Here is a 19,961-nt window from a genome sequence, read left to right as displayed (position 1 = left end):
TTCTGAGACGAAGAGTAATGTATAGCTATAGTTGTCCAGATCTACAGTGGGAGATCAGAAGAGCAGTCCTGGAAATGTGAAAAAAATTACTTTTTTCTAAGCTGTAACTCCAGAGCATTTGAGGTTAATCTCGGTTGTCTGCTTGTTTCGGCATTTTCCTTTGTGCCGGAATTGGCAGTCACCTGATCTTCAGTGAGCTTTTTAAATTTCTGTTGGCTAAGATGATTAATCATGATTTCAGCTATTCATTACATTCTGTTGATGTTCTGCCAATTAAACTGCCTGAGCAGCTCACTATAAGATCAACTAAGTACAACTGTGGGACAAGAGGCATTGCAACTGTGTAGCAGAAAGATGAGGGAGTTTTGGCACGTCTGCCACACCAATTCTAATGCAGATTTGATTGGCTGTTACCTCTCAGTTACTTAAAAAAATTCCTTGCAATTTACAGATGATAATTTTAATTGCAATTAATTAATCAAGTATTGGAGTTAGATGTTTGAGATCTGTATGCTCTGACCATGAACCAATAAATGTGCTGCAGATACTTTGGAGGGGGTTGAAAATATTGGAGTACCTTTCATATTACAGTATCAACACTCTGTGTAATATTACTGTCTTGTGGAGATGTACAAATGCTTATTTTTTTCTTACAATGTGGGATTGGTGTGTGTGGTAGCAAAAGGAGTTAACCTTCTTTTTTTCTTCTTGAAAGTATGTCCTCTGTTGTACCTGCATCTCTAACTTTGTCTTCTTACTGTAAAACTTTTTACATTCTCACCCCAGCTTCCAAAACACAAGTCTGTTGTGGTTACACTAAATGACTCAGATGACAGTGAGTCTGATGGAGAGCCCTCTAACTCAACTAGCAGTGTGTTTGGAGGACTAGAATCTATGATAAAAGAAGCAAGGAGAAATGTTGAGGTAAATGCTGTCAAAATTTTAATAATTTTAATGATTTTTCTTATATATGGAATTTAAACTTCAGAATTCAGTCAAGAAATACTGAATTGCATCAGAAGGGGGGTAAGAGTTAGTCCTGTCTGTAGAACTACATTGTAATTTATTGCACAAACTAATCAAATTTTTTTGTTGAAGATGGCATCCTGAGGATAGAACTTGGAATATATTTTGGTTTGATTTTTTTTCCATTAAAATTCAATGCATTGTTAGGCAAAAACGTAGGGGCTTAAAAGATCTTACTAGCCTAGAACAGCAAAGTTAGTGCTGAAATTCCTCTTATAAATACTACTTGGTAGCTGTATTTTAAACTAGCATGACTGGTACTGACTTGAGTCTAATTATAACAGGCATCAAAAATCAAAGCTCCTCCAAAATCAGAGAAAGAGAATGATCCAATGAGAACTCCAGAGGCTCTGCCAGAAGATAAGAAAATAGAATACAGACTTCTAAAAGAAGAGATTGCCAGGTAACCTTAGTTAGTTAAATTTAGTTTAATTGTTAATGTAAAATTTGTTTTATTTGTACCCCTGTACTAACTACTAACTAGTCTACTTTTGTAACCAGAAGGAAGATCTGAGATTAAAAACCTTCCCAACACCTTCAGGTTTTTTCCCCCCATGCAGTTTTTTGGTAAGACAACATAGAGGTCTGAAGAAAATCCTGGGATTAAGAGTGGAAAGTGCAGTTTTGGAAAGTACTTTTTCTTTAAACTTGAAATCTTGTCCTGCTACTCTTTTCAAAGATTTAAAACCTTTTGGGAGTACACATGAAAATGATTGTTGAAGCTACTGAGCAGCTTTGTTTTTAACATTTGTTTCAGTCGTGAGAAACAGCGCTTAATTAAGTCTGATCCAGTGAAGAACAATTCATCCCCTGCAAATTCTGATGGTGAAGTTGATGGAATTGGGAGAATAGCAGTAGTGACCAAACAAGTCACAGAAGCAGAAGCAAAACTGAAGAAAAACAGGTATGCATTTCACTGTCGTAAGTCCTACCTCGTGCTTAACAGGATGAGGAGTAAATATTTTCAAATTTGTAGCATTTATAGAACAATGAATGTTTTTTTCTTGTTTTCTTGAACTATTCAGCCTTTAATTCTTTTGCTGTGCAAAAGGAATTGTGTTGTATTGCTAGTGTGGTGTTTGGTAACTTTTAAGTATGATTTGTCATACTGAGTGTTTTCAGCTGTATTTGTGTTCAGTGCTGAGAATATGATTTGTGGCACCTAATATGGCTTTTCTCTTCTGGCATGCCTCTTCCATGTTTCTCACCCTAATTTCAAATTATGAAGTAATTGGAAGTAGAAGTGCTCTGCATCCTCTTCTTAGCTTCTTTTGCCACTTGATTATTTCTGTATGGTCTTGTGAACAAACTGGGTTGCGATCAGCCGTCAACTGAAGAACAATCTTCCATTCTCTCTTTATCCACACCCATCTACTGAAGTGTTTGTCTTCCTTTGATGCATAGCTTTTTGTAATTTGTCTACTCTATTTTGTGTCATAATATTATGGCTTGTAATCTGGAAGTGTGTGCATGTGCCTGAAGATGGAAGTAGGTTGTTACTTAACAGAAAGCAAGAATGTGTGCTTAGGTTGTCATTCTATTAAAAACAGTCTTAAAGATAGAGCATTTGCTTACCTTCCCCTGTCCTTGTAACTAGAATGTTTTTTCTGCATTATACTTAGATGCTGGATTTGGGATGCTGAAATGTGCTGTATATATTGACAGTATTTACTGTCTTATGGATGTTAGGACTGTTCAGAGAGGCTTAATTTGTAGTCTTTTTGTGAGTGAGGAGAGCTATGTTTTAAAATAACTGGGGTTTTGGAGGAGCAGCAGTTGCTCTAAGTAGTTTACCTTTAAAAAAAATTGTGTACGTTCCTTTTTTATTTCAGAATGCTGTTGATAAAGGATGAGTCTGTGTTGAAAAATTTATTGCAACAACAGGCCAAGAAGAGAGAGAATGTTCGAATTGCTGAAAATAAAATTAACAAACTGGCAGAACAGCTACAAGCAACAGAGAAGATCTTGAATGCTAACAAGGCATTTCTCAAGAGGCTTCAGGAACATGTAATTGGCGCTCTGAAATGTTTTTCTAGAGCTGGAAATCTTGAAATGGGATGCCTGATTTTTAGAGGCAGTACTTTTCTTTTAATTACTTACTAATTCCCATCTAGTTATATTATATCTCATTAATTCCATGTAATTATATTTTAACTGGTCATATCTGTAAATTTGCATCTTGCTGTAGTATTTAGGTTTTATTTTTATTTTTTTAGATACATAAAGTTCAACAACGAGTTACAGTAAAAAAAGCTCTGGCGTTAAAATACGGAGAAGAACTTGCTCGAGCAAAAGCCGTAGCAAGTAAGGAAATTGGGAAACGAAAGCTAGAGCAGGATCATCTTGGTGTAAGTCAGCATGCTTTTAAACCATACTACTTGGAAAAGAGTATCAATTTTGATTAACAAAGTTCAAGTGGAATTTCAGGAAAACATTTCAGAAACAATGTACGGAACATTCCTATTGGTTTTGTTCATTTTTGAGAATTCAAAAAAAGGCATTAATGATTTGAGAAAGAAAACTCTTCAAAACCTCAATTTCTATGCTAGGGGAATGGCTTTTACAGATAAATAATAAGAGGAGCCATATGGCTGTGAGAAAAGAAAATTCTGTCTGTAGACATCAATGATTTTGTTAAACTATCAAGCTAACTGCTGCAGAGTAGATCTGATAACTGTTTTGAAAAACAAAATATACAAAAACAAGGCTAAAATATTTTCCTAAATTTTAGTCGTCCTACTCCCAACATCACTGGATGTATTTGTTTTATAACTCAACTTTTAATTTGGGACAGAATTTCTGTTGTAGCCCTCCCTCCCTGTACATGATAGAGGGTAATTTTTATCACAAAACCTGCAGATCTGCCATTTGTTGTTTTTCTGCTTTTTGTTGAAATCTTCAGGCAAGAGTTTCAAATGTTTTTATAAACTCTGAATTAAATATTTTGTCTGTTTCTCCTTCCTGTCAATAGATCAGTAGATGAGAAAATTGAAATAAAGAGTTTTTTTTTCTTTTTAGCCAAGCAAAATGTTGAAATTGGATACCTCCCCTGCATCAAGTCCAAAAAAGCCTTCAGCAGAATTGATTGCACTAGAGAAAAAACGACTACAGCAACTAGAGTATGAATATGCTCTAAAGATTCAGAAGTTGAAGGAAGCCCGCGCACTTCAAACCAAGGAACAATCAAATGCTGCACCTCATGTAGAAGAGGAAGCTGAATTTGCATTACCTCAGCCATCGCTTCATGATCTTACACAGGACAAATTGACTTTGGACAGTGAAGAAAATTACTTTGATGATGAAGATTTGTCTAATTCAAACAGAGAACGAAGGAGATCTTTCAGAGAATCAAATTCTTTTACTAAGCCAAATCTTAAACACATGGACACTCCAAAACAGGAAACTATAAACAAACTTTCTAAAAAGGCTTCTGAGGAGCCTGAGTTGTTCCTTGGGTTGAATATTGATGAACTGAAAAAACTTTATGCTAAAGCTGACAGCTTGAAAGATCTGCTAATGAAAAGTACTGCCTTTATTGTGCCTAAGGAAGATCTCTTGTGTGGTCAGGTAAATGTTTTACAATTAAATGTGAAGCTTTTCATTATTAGGTGGTATTGTGACTGCTGTATATCTGTTTACCTGTTTCTTAGGAAATTTCAGTGGACATGGATTTTTTTACATCACAAAGTAAACAAGCTGAAATGAAACCATTTCCGTTTGGACCGTATCGTAGTCCTCTTCTACTGTTTAAATCCTACAGGTATGAAGACTGTAACAGGTCTTTGACTTATGCCTATGTGTTCTTGTTCATATGGTCTTCAGTGCTCTTCCTTGATACCCAGGTGTGTACAGAAAGACAAGTCCTAGTGAGAAACTTGACTATCCCTAAACAATATTGCCTGGTTTAGGAAATCTAATGATTTTATTCAGTTTTTTTTCCTGCTATGTGCATGTCCCTTGATTTTGTGCAATATGCTGCTTTTACACTGTATTGCACATTGTTTGATACAACTAAACTAAAAACGTGGTTAAGTGTTCAAGAACAGGATTTTTATATCTAATATAAAGCAATGTAAATCCAAGAAGCATATTTCAGTTATGCAGTTCTTGAACTTGGCTAGGATTTACATAATCTGACTCAAAATTGGCTCAGTAATCTATATTTGGATTCCTCCTCAGTGGAAAGAGGCATAATCACAGTGATTCATCTTGACTTGACAGTAATATCTGCAAGTGTAATCAGTTTGGCACATATGTCTTTTGACTAAAGAAAACTGTTCCTACACGTCAAATTTTAGACAACAAAAGATGAATTTTAACTGGAGTAGTTGTATCCTACTGTGTGCTTCAGGTTTTTTATTGCTATGGACTTAAGTAGTAGAAGATGGAGGGATACCATCTTTACAGTAGTATTCATTTTAATTTGTAGGTTATGATGTCAATTCCTGAAGGAGCTAGAAATCCCAAAATTGATGTAGTCCAACTTCAGCTAAAGATTTAAAAGAAGTATTAGTCTGCTAGACTAAGACTGGTTCTGTTTATGTGTTCAAAGGCTGAATTGTTTGTTTTTTTCCTACTGTTTCTTCAAATTAGTCTTTAACAGTTATCTTTACACTTCTATTTGATGTTGGTCTTAATGCTGATTTGATCGTGAGATTTTCTATAAACTACTGAAATTCACTTTCAGTAGTTTGTTTTCCATACTGAGTATTTACTCCACTCCTGTTTTCGTATTAATGAAGTTCTGCACCTAAAGAGATGAGAATGCTAGAGGAAAACTTAATTAGGTTGAGAAGTATTCCATTGTTCCTTTCCTCTCACTCTTGTTTTTACCTTGTTCTTAGCCTGTAGGTTAATGATGCTTTTGGTTAGTAGCAGGGTTTTGGAAATAATGAGATTTAATACTGTGAGTGATTTTTAATTACTTTTTTTAGAAAATGGATATCTTGCCTTGTGTACTTCATGACCATAATTTGCTGTTTCATTTTAGGTTTAGTCCTTATTTTCGTACCAAGGAAAAGCTGTACCTCAGTTCAATAACGTATAGCAATATGATTGAGCCAAAACAGTGTTTCTGCCGCTTTGATTTGACAGGCACGTGTAATGATGATGACTGTCAGTGGTAAGTTCTTTTTTATTGTCATGGCTTAAACTAAACCTCTCTTCAAGATGTCTGACTCTGAGTCTGAAATAAGTATGGTTTTCTTTTTGGAAGATCTGGATATGTTATCCTATGCACAAGTTCTAGACAAGGTTTTTTTTAATATTCTATTACAGATACTTAGTTGGAAGAAAAACCCCTTTCAACTAAGCCATGAAGAAAGGGGTGGCTCTTTAGATGTAAATTTAGAAAAGTAGTATGGCCTGATAAAGAATATTTAAAATTTTTGTAGTAATTCAGATGGATCTGGTTATATACGACTTCAGCATAACTTCAACTTGTAGAACCTTAGATAGTGGTTGATACTGTTAAGCACATTTGATATGAAAAGTGTATACCAAATAACTGATTAAGTGAAAAACCAATAATATTGTAGTGTAATTCTAGTTTCCTGGAAAAGTACTGGCTAAGTTTGTTTCTTTAAGGGCTGGAGTTAATTGTATTGGAAAATCATTTGTTTGTTGATTTTGTGCATATATATAAAAGTGAATATGAATTGGTTAGGAATTAACTCAATATGGAAACCTAATTACTGGTAAAATAGGAGTGAACTTTATTCTGAATCAGCTTTTAGCTGCTGTCATCAGACCACTGACTCTTTAAGATATAAAGTGATATCCAATTCTTACAGTTACCTTATTTGAACTGGAAAGTTCTAAATACTGTGCTCTAGGCTTAAGCTTAGAAAAAGCCCAGATACATTTAACCAAATTTCAAAGCAAACAATAATTTTTCTGTGGGTATTGGGTTTTTTTTATGCCTCACTCAAGTGTGTACTAAAACTTTCTTAATATTTTGTTGCTATGATAAATGTATTGATTGCTTATTTATTTGTTTTAGGCAGCACATGAAAGATTGCACTCTTAGCCGTAAGCAGCTCTTTCAGGATATTCTATCTTACAATTTGGAACTGATTGGCTGTTCAGAAAAAAGCACTGATGAGGAAATCAGCACTGCCACAGGTTATTGAGTCTTTTGTTCTCTTTTGTATCTAAAAATTATTTTCTGAAGGGAATGAGTTTCATTAAAAGCTCTAGGTGCAAGGACATTCATGTGAAGCAGTATATAAGATACAGCTATATGAAGTTTCTTCAGTTGTCCATTTCAATCCTTTGTAGTTGGTAGTTACATTGGTGTGTTACAGAAAGAAAAGAATCACTGCTCTGAGGAACATTTAATTTAAAAAAAGTATTGCTGGGATTCACGGTGTTGGGGAGCAGTGAGCATGGAATCTTTACCTTTCTCCTTCCTCAGTTCTTTCTGTAACTACTGGACTGACCTGTTTCAGGTCAGTTTCAGTGGAGCTGGAGTTTTATAACAATGCCTTTGCCATATAGGCAAGTTGCCAAACAGAACTTGCTTATTTTTTGTTTCTTTGTGCTAGTGTGTTAGATTACCCTGCCTCTTAAGGCAGACATAGTTCATAAATTTATCATAGATTGTGTTAAATTGATGTTAAGTTACTTAACTGTTTTAATCTATATGCTTACCTAAGCTGCACATATTCTTGTTTCAGAAAAATATGTTGAAAAACTTTTTGGTATAAACAGAGATCGTATGTCAGTGGATCAGATGGCTGTTCTTCTGGCCAGCAACGTCAACGAGAGTAAAAGTCACAGTAAGTAGCTCAGTAGATTAAATACAGTATATATAAATGGGTAAAAACTATATAAGTACCTTGATGATTTTGTAAACAAAGAATATATTTTAATATAATTTATTTATCTCAGTATTATAAGTTCTGATTATGGTAACAAAGTCTACAGAGTTTAAGGCAATAATACAACAGTTTTGGAGTTCCATTTGTAGAATTTATTTATGCACTTAAGCACAATAAATTTTAAGTAAGTAGTATTGAAATTTATGCACTTCTCTTGAACTCACAGAATCTTTATCTAAAATCCTTATTAGGAAAAATGTTTCGCTCTTGAATACAGAAAAGTGAAAGAATTTTTACTACTTTATTTACAGCACCTCCACATACAACTTGGAAAGAGAAAAGGAAATGGAGACCAAAGTACTGGAGAAAGCCTCTGTTAGATAGTAGCAGCAGTGAAGAGGAACAGTTTGTTGGACCTATTAAATATGGTAATCTGGATGTGTGGCACCCTTTAAATGAGTACCAGAGGAAAAAACCCACACACCTGTTTCTAACACTTGATTTTTAAAGGGCTTTTTGAGAAAACCAGTGCTTTTAATAGTTTTCTTTTTTTTATATTTCCTGTATGAAGACTTTATTTTGCATAAATTTTTGGGTAAAAGTTGACCTACACTTGTAATTCTATTAGGTTTTTTCTTTAATGTGACTGGAAGTGAGGGTGGACTGTCTAATTGCCTGTTCTTAAAAGGACCATATGGAACTGTTTCCCTAGAATGTTTCAGCCTTGCCGATATACCATTAGGATTTTTAAAAAGTTTTATTTTGCATCAACAGCCCTGCTTTCTCCTGCCCGCTCCCCCTGAACTTTAAATAGTAAAACATCAGTGTTCAGTTACCTTGAGTTTGTACAGAGTTTGTGTTTGGTGTGAGGTCAGGAGTTAAAAAAAGCTGTGGTTAAGCAAGCATTTGAGACTTGGAAGCTGCTAGAGCATCAGTAACCTGATAGCATTTCACATGTGACTCTTGCAGGTAGGAGCTTTAGGATTTATTAGCAAATTTCTAAAAAGGATTTTTTGAGACTCGTCATTGAGATAAATTTTTCTTTGTCAAATGTGTCTAGTTCCTAATGCTGCCTGCCTTAGTTGGTGTCTGTTGATTAAGGCAGCTATTACTGCTAATACTTCCATTCCTTCACATTTGGAATATAACCAGGTCTCTAGAAACCATACAATTTGAAGGGTCCTGAGGTAATGCTGTTTACTTGTGATCAATGGATATACTTGAAATACATAAATGCTACCTCTTGTGAGAGTTACAGGTCACTACTGTTTTAAAAAGAAAATTTTCTTTTAAAAAAAATTTGTCTATTATTTACAGCCCATCCCACAGAACATAAAAAAAGAGTTCCAGTCCTTGATACTGTGGTGACTCCAGATGATGTCCGGTATTTTACAAGTGAGACTGATGACATTTCCAACTTGGAAGCAAGTGTCCAAGAAAACCCCTGTGATGTACAGCTTTGGATTAAACTTGCATATAAATACTTGAATCAAAATGAAGGGTATGTCTGTTACATTTGAGACCTTGCTACATTTGCCCTTGCTGCTGTGATCAAGTTTCCTATTTGATTTTAGAGAACTTTCTTCAACAATGCCACAAATAATTAAGCAGGTTAAAAAAAGGATTATATTTCCTACTGTATTTAGCACCAGTATATGAGTAATAAATTATGTTGATGGTTTGTTTTTGGGTAGATTCTTTTACGGAATTGAAATTGCTGGAAAGTAGTGTGGGAGAAGTAATTGTTCATGTTTGAAAAGTGCTCTTCGTAAGATTACAGTTGAATTGTTGTACTTCCAGCAGTAAAAGTGGGTCAGTGAACTCAAATCGTTCTCCCCTACAGAGTGAATGGTTGAAATAATGTTTGAAACTACGTTTATCAGCCATCTTTCTTACAAGTACAGTTGATGGTTGGTTTTATCCCTGTAGAAATCATGCAGTTGAGCACTTGGTTTCTTATTTTGTGGTTTTGTTTTTTTTTTTTTTTTTAATTTGAGTTTCCTGAGTTTCTCTAGCTTCTCTTCCTTAAAATTATGCTGTAGGGTACCATGTTTCTGTTGGCAATCAGATCATTTGAATAGGAATTCTGTCAGGATGGTTTCATCCATTATGCTGATTGACTTCAGTTTTAATAGTGAGGTACAGTTGAGCAACTGTAGCAGGAAACAAGGAGAATGAAGAGGAGCAGCTCTGCTTTAAAAGCCTTGTTTAAACTGTGGATAGTGGGAAATATAGGGAAAAATCAGTTAAACTGCATCAGTAGGTGCCTGAACAATAGAAGGGGTAGAACTGGAAAGGGCACTAATCGAAGTATTACCAGCAAGTAGCAGCATCAGAAGATCATGCTTTGTAAATGTAAGTGTACTTGGGAAACAATCAAGAAAAGAAGGAAGAAAACCTAGTGGAAGATATGCATCCTTTTCTTAAAACAGCCACCTCTCCCATTCCTACTTCCTCAAGTAGTGGGATTGGGATTGGGAAAGTTTCAAATTTATGCATGGTTAACTGTGGTAGGGGTTTTTTGAGACCTATTATATAAGTATATTTCTTCTCATAAATGTCCATGCAAAATAATTTCTAAAGATGTTTTCAGAATAAGTGGGACTTCAGAAGCATTCTGTGGTTTTATGGAAGATGTATTTATGAATTAAAGCTCAGCTCTATGGCTTGCAGTATAGTCAGTTATTTCAGCTACTCTTATATTACTTGGTGGGTATTATCTCAGGATTTATTTCAAAAAATAAAATTTCAATTTTTTTAATGTCTTAGAGACAGAACCTGTTTGATATGCTGAAATAAAGGCTTATATTTAATGGCTGTAGAAAGTAAATATTTATTTACTATCCATTTAAAATAGCTACTTAAGTTCTTAAGCCTGTATGATGTAAATGCCTTTATATACTTGCAGTTTGAGAACTTTGCTTACAGCTCAATCTTACCAATTTTCAGTTAATTTGGACTCTTTTATTTGAATTGGCAGTCTTCATAGAATACTTATTTCTGTGCACTATGATAATTGTACCTCCTAACCTCTGAAACTTAAAAACTTGCTGAAGCTTTGAAACCTTGATAGTAAAGGACGATGTTTAAGAAAAGATACTGTATGTGACTTCCAAAATTAAAAGCATCCATTTTCATATTTGATACTATGGGAGTCATAATACTAACACAGCTGATGTGAGTCCTTTTTTCAATATTTAATTTTACAGCTCATCATCTGAGTGTTTAGATTCTACTTTAAATGTTTTGGCTCGAGCCCTGGAGAGCAACAAAGAAAATCCTGAAATTTGGTGTCATTACCTCAAACTTTTCTCAAAAAGAGGAACCAAGGAAGAGATACAGGAAATGTGTGAAACAGCAGTGGAATATGCTCCCTCTTATCAAATTTGGTGGACAGTAAGTAAAAATTCCAAAGTATATATCTAATGTTCTTATAAGTGTGTGTTTTCTACTCTAAAGTCAGCATGCGTGACAGGGAAAGTGTCAAATAAAAAGCACTGTTTTGGAAAACTCAGAAGTTAAAAATGAAACTTCGAGTTCTTGCAGGTTATGTGTAGAAATCATCACTTTTTCTCAGGTAGTAAAAGTTGTTTAAAGTCCGTGTGTTAAATTGATTGAAAAACATGGGTGTTCTTGTACTATTAAAAGTGGTATCTTTTGAGGTTTAATATGAAAATTTGGTGTGATAAGATAGCAAAAGGCATTACTTGAAGTTTATCTGTGTGATTTTTAAACCTTAACCTAGAAGCTTTACTTGTTTTGTGATTGTTGTTACTATTATTTATTTCTCTCTAGTTTTTGAATTTGGAGAATTCCTTTGATGGAAAAGACTATGTATGTGGGAGGATGCTACAGTTCCTAATGGAAGTGACAGGAGGAGGAGGAGAAAACCCAAATCTTGTGTCCTTTCAGTTGCTGGAGACTCTCCTCTACAGGGTTCATTTAAGCCTGTTTACAGGAAGACATCAGAATGCTCTTGTTCTGCTGCAGGTAACTTCCAAGTTACTACCCCAGGAGTGTTTTCATAGCTTCACCTTTTTAATGTGTGTGACTGTGGTAGTTTGAACTTTAGTGGAACAGTGCCTTCCTTTAGGAGAATTTTTTCAACAAGTAGAGGCTTCTGCTTTGAGCAATGATGCCATTGTAAAAGCTGGATATAGCTTTGAGGGTTTTGTTGCCTACTTTTTTTTGGTTTGTGTAGCTAATAGCCTAGGCTACTACACCTTAAAATAATTCCCAGGGAGATATTTATTTTTTTGGTTTCTTGTAAACTATAGATCAGGTTTTTGCAGTGAAAGGTCTGAGAGTATTGCCTCAGGTTTTCAAAATTGTTACAGAAATTATCAAACCAGTAGTTCTTGGGAAAGAACATAGTAATCATCTAACAGTATTGCCCTACTCTAAAATCTGGAGACTGTTAAACTAGACTTTATTGCTCCTGTCAACTCTGAAGTCATTGAGTTATCTCAGGCCAGAACTATGACTATAGAAGTAATTTAGGTGACTGTTAACTCTTGCATCGGTGATAAAAGTGGTGGCTGAAGGTGAGAAATGGACATCACCCTCTCCCAAGTGGGAGCTCTGTCCTTTCAGTTGCAGGTTGTTTCATTCCTGCCAGCAGGTGCCACCTGTTGCTTGCTGCAGCCTGTCACTGCCCTCAGAGTTTGAGAACCTCAGGTGTTTGTCTGGCTCCAGTTGGATTGAGAAAGTACAATGCTGTGCTGGCTTTCCCTAAATGTACTGAGAAATGTAACTCCAGATGCATAAAAAGAGCAGGGATCTGAAGAAAAAACTGGTTTTGTCAGATCAACATGGAAATCCAGGGAGAATTACACTAGTTCGTTACCCTCACCTTTCTGCAAAGCATCATCAAAAAGTCGAAGTTTTTTTTTTTCCAAATTAATCTGAAATGGATAGCTCAAAAAGATGGCTTTGCAAGAGATCATTTAATTGTATTTCAGAGAGAATAATTTTGAAGTAATTGCTACTTCAGAGTAGATAGCAGTGGATATAGGAAAACTTGAAAGCAATTTTTTTCAAGTATTTTGTGGACTTATTTTTCAAGTATTAAGTGAAATGCTTTTGAAACACCAGTTTTCACCAACTTCAGGACATGTCTTCTGCTGAATTTTGCATAAATTTGCAAGTAGATTAATTCTCTTGAAAAATGCGTTCTTTGATCATACTGTGTTTGCCCAGAAAAATGTTGGCACATCTCTAGTCCTGAGTTTCTGTTGTGTTTTAGAAAGAAATTGTGTTTAGACTTTATTTAATTGCATGCTGTAATTATTTTATTTAGTATCTCCTACTCTAACTCAGCTATTCTATCTTTGCATATGACTAGTAGAAAAATTTGAAGTAGTATCCTTGTTCTCAGTAAGGTTTCCAAAACATTTTTTTAAATACGTCTAGAGATGGTGGACTTTAATAGGTGTAACTTAGTAGCCTTATAACTAGAATTTAATAAACAAAAACCCCAAGCAAACCAAACAGCCCGAAATGCACAAAACCTAGTAGGATATAGCAAGTTGACTCCAGGTTGTAGATGAGTTGTTTCTAGAGCTGCTGTATTGCTATGGAACTGGAAGGAATAGGAGAAAAAAGCAGGAAAATGGCATGAACACCTGTTGGGAGATGCGTGTTTTCCAAGTGTCTCTTCACTTTTTGCAATAGCAATCTTCTGTGGTTTTTCTGAATCTTTTACTACAAACTGTGCATAATTTGAATAGCCGCACATTCACGTGAGCTGAATATGATTCTGATTTACATAAAGAATTAGTTCCTGTCTTCTCTCTGGGAAAGTTTTGAGAATATTAAAACCTATTCTTCCTATTTTCTTTTCCCCTTCTTAAAGACTTTGTGACTGAAATGTAATGTATTTCTTTGAACCTTTCCAGAATGCTTTAAAATCAGCAAATGAAAAGATAATATCAGAACACCTTACTGCAAGTGACCGTTGCTTGGCTTGGCTGGCTTACATACATCTAATTGAATTTGGTGTTCTCCCAGTCAAGTTCTATGATCCAGCTAATGTCAGTCCTTCAAGGATTGTGCACAAAGAGCCATTTTTAATACCATGGCAGACAGTTCAAGATGTGAAGACTGATCCTGATACACTTTTAGCTATGTTTGAAGGTAAGATTAAGGTGGTAAATATTTAATACATTCTTCTCATCTTGTAATTCAAGAAGTATTATTCAACTTTGGAATTTCAAGTCAGTGCTGATGACTATGTTAAGCCACTGAATTAATCCAGTGAATATCGCATTTGATTTAACCAGAATAGTGAGGAAAATCCACATTCTTGGGTGCTTAACCAACACTCTTGAGTTGTTCATCTGTGGTTTCAACTCACAGCTTTATCTTGGTAGAATATGGTAGTTCAGAGAAAAAGACCAGTCAGTGTCTTGTGATTGTATGACATTGCTAGTTTCTTGGGTTTATGCAAGCATATAGCCAAGCTTCAGCTGTCATTCTTTCTTATCCTTTTTCCCCTCAGTAGGATATGTGTATGGGGAAGTAACTTTCCTGGAATATTGGTGTATTTCATTAAAAGAGGCAGAACAATGCATGTGTTTATCTTAATTCACAGTTCAGGTAAATTGAATAAATTTTTTAAAATGAAAAATGAAAATAGAAGAAATTGAGTTCTTCACTTATGGTAGTGCTGCCAGAGGTAGACTTCATAGTAGCAGGCAAATACTGTTATATAGTATTTCTAAATGTCAATATGAAGTGGTTAGCCAGAAGCAGTGTGGAGTTGCCACTGAGAAAATAATGCAGTGTTGAAATACTCAAGGATTAATGGAGTAGCCCAGCTGTGTGAGTGGAGGCAGTCTAGCTATGGTAATGGGGTGTTCATTGTTGGATGACTTTTTGTTGTGCTGGGGAGAAAAGGAATATACTGCATTAGCTTTTGCCTCAATAGCTTTCAGCAGCTACGCTGAAAATCCTGCAATGTGATTTTAAATCTAGGGATATACTTCTGTCTATGAGATGGCTTTAATGTTTCATTGGTAGGATGTTTCCTATTTTTAAAAGGAGTAAGAGATGAAACTGAAAGCTTTGTCTTTGCACTGTGGTGATAAGTAATGAGAGCTTTTCCAAAGATGATCACCTATTTCTAATAATTTAAAAAAAAAGCACTCTAAGAAATATCTTTTCACACTTTTGTATTTTCCTTATGTTCAAGGAGACATATTATTATGTTAAGGCTTCACATAACTTTGACACTATTTCAGGTGTAAAGGCTTTGTTTTTTACTTTTGTTTTGAAGATGCAGTCAAAACATGTACTGATGAAAGCCTTGAGGCTGACAAAAGAATAGCTACCTGCTTTCCTCTCTATATGAACATGATAGCTTTGCTGAAACTTCTTGAGAGGTAAGGTGTTTGAAGACATTCTTTACTGGAGTACTTGACTCTTCTTTTTTTTTTTTTTTTGGTAAACTTTTAACCTTTACTTTTTTTTAAGGTGGGAGTCTGCTGCAGAACTTTGTAGGTCTTTATTGGAGCTCTGCCCTAACAATTGTCAGCTCTTGGAGAGTTTGGCCACCTTGTATTTGCAGATGAAGCAGAGTGAAAATGCCCACAAGGTGTGGATTGGAGCTTTTGAGAAGAATCCTCAGAATGCAGAAATTTTTTATCGGTTGTGTAAATTTCTTGTTTCACAGGTAATACTCCACTTCGAAATTTGCTTGCTGGTCTGCTAGCTGTCCAAAGTTTAGGGTTAGTGTATTGTTTAAAAATGTTACAAAATTGGTTCAACTAGTGGTATTTTTGTAATGTCTAGTACGCCTTCCTATAAATAGGAAAAGTGTAATATATAAAAATATATATATTGGCAAGACAAGTGACACGATAAAATATAATTTAGCAATTACTTAAAATCATAGATTTATAATCATTGTTGTTCTAATTCAGTGTTAGTCATATCCTTAAGCAAGAATAACAGAAAGTAAAAGCACACCCTGTAATATTTTTTCAGCTTCTTTCTACTGCTGACTGCCCCATTTAAACTTTATTTGTGAGAAAATGAAGACAATGGAGCATTGCAAAGATAGACACACCACTTGTAATTTATTTTGCTTATATTAGTCCTATCGTATTCAGGTTGATGTTTGCTTATATTAGTCTCACCATATTCAGGTTGATGTTTGATTTTTTTTTTTTCCAATTAAAAAAAAAAACAAACCCAAACAACAAAACAGGAAAGGTCAAGCAGTATTCTTCCACTGTTGCAAGATTTCGTGGCAGCTTTCTTTGAGAATACATGCCAAGAGCATGGTCCCATGGATCTCTTAAGGTACGTTTAGAATAATATTTTAATTTAAGTTTTGGAAATACTGGCATTTTCTTTAATTACATTATCTAGAACTTTTAAACTCTTGTTTTTTAGCATGGCGTGTTTTGCCAAAACTTCAGTGAATAGTGATTTGACATAAGGTTTACACTTGTTTTTGCATAAGCACTAATTTTTAGAGCCATGAGCATCTAAAAATAAAACACCAAAAAAGTTGAGTGTCTGGATTTTGAGTAATGAAAATCAATCATATATATACACCAAAGTTAGGTTTTGAGTTTTTTCCCCCCTAGCACTAGGAGCCTAAAATTACATATCTAAAGTACACTGTTGAGGCACTTGAAAAAGACCTCCTTCAAGAGGTGCAGCATGTTATTAATTAGATTATTGTTGAGAAGATACAGGTTTCATATGTATCCTGATGATTTTCCCCTGGAATTTAGCACCTAGTTGAAAGACAGAAATTTTGAAATCTGCAGGTTCCCTATGATGCTTGTGAGGGTCTTCAAAGCAAAAGCTTTCCATGCTAAAGCTCATTCAGATGAGCTTTTGAAATGTCTTTATCTCTAAGTTAGGTGGTAGATATTATTCTTGCTTATGTTTGTTTACGTACTTGATGCATTTTACGAAGGAAGAAGAGATTCTCTCATGTAAGGCAACATTTAACTTTGTATATAATGAGAGTGAATGCCTTCTTTATTAATTCTGTATTTCTGTGAAATGCTTTCTGTACAGATTTTATCTGGGTAGAATTAAACTGAAATCTAGGAGAAGTGCATTTTTTTTTAAGTATTTTTCATGAACTGGACTTTGTAACTGAATGTTACACCTACATAGGATTCTTCAATTTAGAAGGCTATTCTTGTTTACTACTACTTTTTTTCTCTTGTAGATATCTCTTGAATTTTCCAATGCCAATTGAATTTACATCACCTCTCTATAAAGAACATCTTACAGATGATGTTGTTAACCAGCAAATCCCATATCTGTGGCAGATCTACTGGTGAGATTTTCCCAGGAATTTTTGAGAAACAGCTATTGTGTCTGAGTAAAATTGTGTTTTCAAAAGCAGAGTATTCATTACTTGCCTAAGGGTGTATTGCTTTGGATTCTCTGAATAAATGATTGGCTAGTCCTTAGAGAACCTACTGGCCTGCTGCACAACGGAGATAATTTTATAAAACTGAGTTGCATGTCAGCTTAAATTTTCCACTTGAGAAATCTTTCAGAAGTTCTGACCTATAGGAATGGTGATGGGTGTGTTCATCTCAAAATTATTTTTGTTTTACTTTTGGTTTAGGTTGCTGCTACTAGTAGTGTTTTTCTTTCTCTTGGCTTTCAGTTGTCTCCTTTTTATTTTACAATAGCTTTACTTTATAAAAGTTTCCATTCTGTTTAGTCCTGATCTCCCCTGAGATCAGCCCCTCTCCTGAGCTCCTTGACTCATTGTTAGCTCCACAGCAAAGTAATCTTTGAAGAGAGTGACCTATTCCTCCATGAGAGGTTGTAAAGGAGCAAGGAACATGTCTTTGTCATGTACACACAATCTTTTTTCTTTTTTTTTTTTCCTATTTCTTCCATCATTCTTTTAGATAGCAGCAGTATACAGGATTGTCAGAGACGACATTATTAGCTCTCTGTAACTTACACCAGTTACTTAACTGTGGTTACTGAGGTGCTGGCTTACACTGTTAAAGAAGTTGACCATTTCATGGTCTGGGTTTTAGTCTTCACAAGTAGCTATTTGGCTTTTCAGATAAGTAAAAGGGCAAGGATGATATTGCTTCACATACTGAGCGAAAATCCTCAGAACTTTTTCAACACTAGTGCTTATTGTTTTTAATTGGTGGACAAGTTACAGGTAAAATGTATAGTTTTCAAGAAAATTTGATCAAAACCTTATATAAAGATATATAGGATTTTTTGCATTGTTTATTACTTTCCAACTTAAATACTTATTAATTTTGTTTCTTAACAAAATATTTCTTGACAAGCTCAGTTTCGGGTTTGGCACTGGCACAGTAGAAACTAGCACACTTGAGGTCACTATTTAGTCACAAAGTGTGCCGACTTAAGCTCAGATGCTCCAGTATTTTAGCACCTTTTTCTAGGAGGGAAAAGAAATGTTCTTGAAATAAGTATGTAAATTACTTGCAGAGCTAATACTTGAGTGTTTCTCATTTTATTTTGCTGCAGTAAGTGTCTAGGTACCTGGCCCTGTGTATCTATATTACCTTTCTTCAGGTATGGAGGACCAAAAACATGAAAGTTCAGTTTTACCAACTAAAAATAGATTGAAATCTGCAAAGCTTTAAAGGTCTTGTAACAATATTCTACTTTGAAAGATCATTTGTGTTTGCACATGTGTGTTTGCACACAAATGCATGCACACAAATGCATACACACGCTATTTTAGAAAGAGTAGCAAATAGGTGATTTAGTTTAAAATTCCTGTGGGAAAGCAGGAGTAGAATCATGTGCAGATTATGTAACTTTAGTCAGGAGGGCTTGGTAGCAAGGTCAGCCCTATCTTACTTTATATATTCTGCATACTCCTTCTTTATGAGGTTGTTAGATTTTCCCCCTCATTTCTTACTGCAAGCCTTACTCTTTTTTTTCATTCTTATGTTACACTTTGAAATATGGAGTTTTCACTGTATCTTGATCTAAGAATGTGTCTGCTCCTGTCTTTGATTAGGTCTTGTGTGTTGGTCTAACTGTGTGTTTCTTTGAGAATCTGTTGAAAAAAAGGGTGGGTTTTTTGACCTTTCTTGTCAGGTTTTTTTTCCCCTCTGACGCAATCAGTATGTTTCTATCCCAGAGCCTGGTAATATTTGTTTCAAAATACTAACTTTGTTGCCAAAGAGTGATACTATTTCTCAAGTGGCTGTAATTGGACTTCAAAATGTATTGTTCAGGAGCTCTTGAAATGGAAACTCAAGACTTGTTTCCATATTCTGTAGCAATTAGAGCATTCCTATTTGTAAATGGTTCTTTATAGGCTTAGAAGATAGTTTGTAATATTTATTTTTAAGGGTTGTATTTCAAACTTCATGGTTGTTTTATTATTCCTTGTTGCCTGCTTTTGAGACTTACCCATTCTAATAAATTGACTGATAAATTAGTCCATGATAAAGTTAAGCTGAAAACACTGTTTTTTTTTGTTGTATCTGAGAATGGGAAATACTTAATTGTGTCATTATTACACACAATAGTTTTTATCTTTTTATTTTAAACAGTTTGTGCCAGTCTCTTCATGCAAGTGTTGGTGAAGCACTGGATGCTTATGAAGCAGCTCTGGGGGCAGTGATGCAGCAGGAAACTGTTCAGAACATTTGGTTGGAGTAAGTTCTTAAGGGAAGAAAGTTAATTAATCTCAACTATTACATGAACACTACCAGAACCATCTTTATTCTTTTCTTTTTTTTTTTTCTTCCAGTTACCTTGTTTTTCTCAATAGCAAAGTTGTTGAATCCAGCAACAAAGTTCAAGAATTCAAGCTTTTTACTGATCTAGTGAACAGATGTCTGGTGACAGTCCCCACACAGTATCCAATTCCATTTAGTACTGCTGATTATTGGACCAATTATGAGTTTCATAATAAGGTAAAAATGTGTCTGTGGGCAGTTTTAGTTAAACAAAGTGGCTGATGACCTGTTAGCAGGTACCTGTAATCTATTTGTTCAAGTCCAGCGCCAGTATATGAACACTGAGAGCTAGAAAAAGAAGGAAGTGTCTGAGTATAGTAGTGTTCTGAGCAGGAGAGTATCTGTTTGAAAAGTGGCCTTTTCAAATAAAGGTCCTGTAATGCAA

The 19,961-nt window shown here is 34.9% G+C and overlaps 1 protein-coding gene across 5 annotated transcripts in view; it reads left to right on the top strand.

Annotated features, from left to right (window-relative positions):
- The window catches only part of ZFC3H1 (zinc finger C3H1-type containing), a 41,640-nt gene that overhangs the window by 15,878 nt on the left and 5,801 nt on the right, over nt 1–19,961 (top strand). For all 5 annotated transcript variants that reach the window (XM_084206187.1, XM_084206186.1, XM_084206185.1 and 2 more), the window contains exons 10-30: nt 787–924; nt 1,311–1,429; nt 1,784–1,930; nt 2,859–3,033; nt 3,243–3,374; nt 4,045–4,593; nt 4,677–4,786; nt 6,017–6,148; nt 7,028–7,149; nt 7,704–7,805; nt 8,159–8,275; nt 9,165–9,348; nt 11,057–11,243; nt 11,643–11,837; nt 13,745–13,982; nt 15,124–15,229; nt 15,321–15,519; nt 16,057–16,151; nt 17,041–17,151; nt 19,388–19,492; nt 19,588–19,753. In XM_084206187.1, the coding sequence (XP_084062313.1) occupies nt 787–924; nt 1,311–1,429; nt 1,784–1,930; nt 2,859–3,033; nt 3,243–3,374; nt 4,045–4,593; nt 4,677–4,786; nt 6,017–6,148; nt 7,028–7,149; nt 7,704–7,805; nt 8,159–8,275; nt 9,165–9,348; nt 11,057–11,243; nt 11,643–11,837; nt 13,745–13,982; nt 15,124–15,229; nt 15,321–15,519; nt 16,057–16,151; nt 17,041–17,151; nt 19,388–19,492; nt 19,588–19,753 (3,429 nt within the window). The remainder of the gene's footprint in view (nt 1–786; nt 925–1,310; nt 1,430–1,783; nt 1,931–2,858; nt 3,034–3,242; nt 3,375–4,044; nt 4,594–4,676; nt 4,787–6,016; nt 6,149–7,027; nt 7,150–7,703; nt 7,806–8,158; nt 8,276–9,164; nt 9,349–11,056; nt 11,244–11,642; nt 11,838–13,744; nt 13,983–15,123; nt 15,230–15,320; nt 15,520–16,056; nt 16,152–17,040; nt 17,152–19,387; nt 19,493–19,587; nt 19,754–19,961) is intronic.

This window comes from Fringilla coelebs (genome assembly GCF_963513975.1).
Source record: "Fringilla coelebs genome assembly, chromosome: 5".
Taxonomy (NCBI): domain Eukaryota; kingdom Metazoa; phylum Chordata; class Aves; order Passeriformes; family Fringillidae; genus Fringilla; species Fringilla coelebs.
This window is presented reverse-complemented; position numbering and strand designations above follow the sequence as displayed.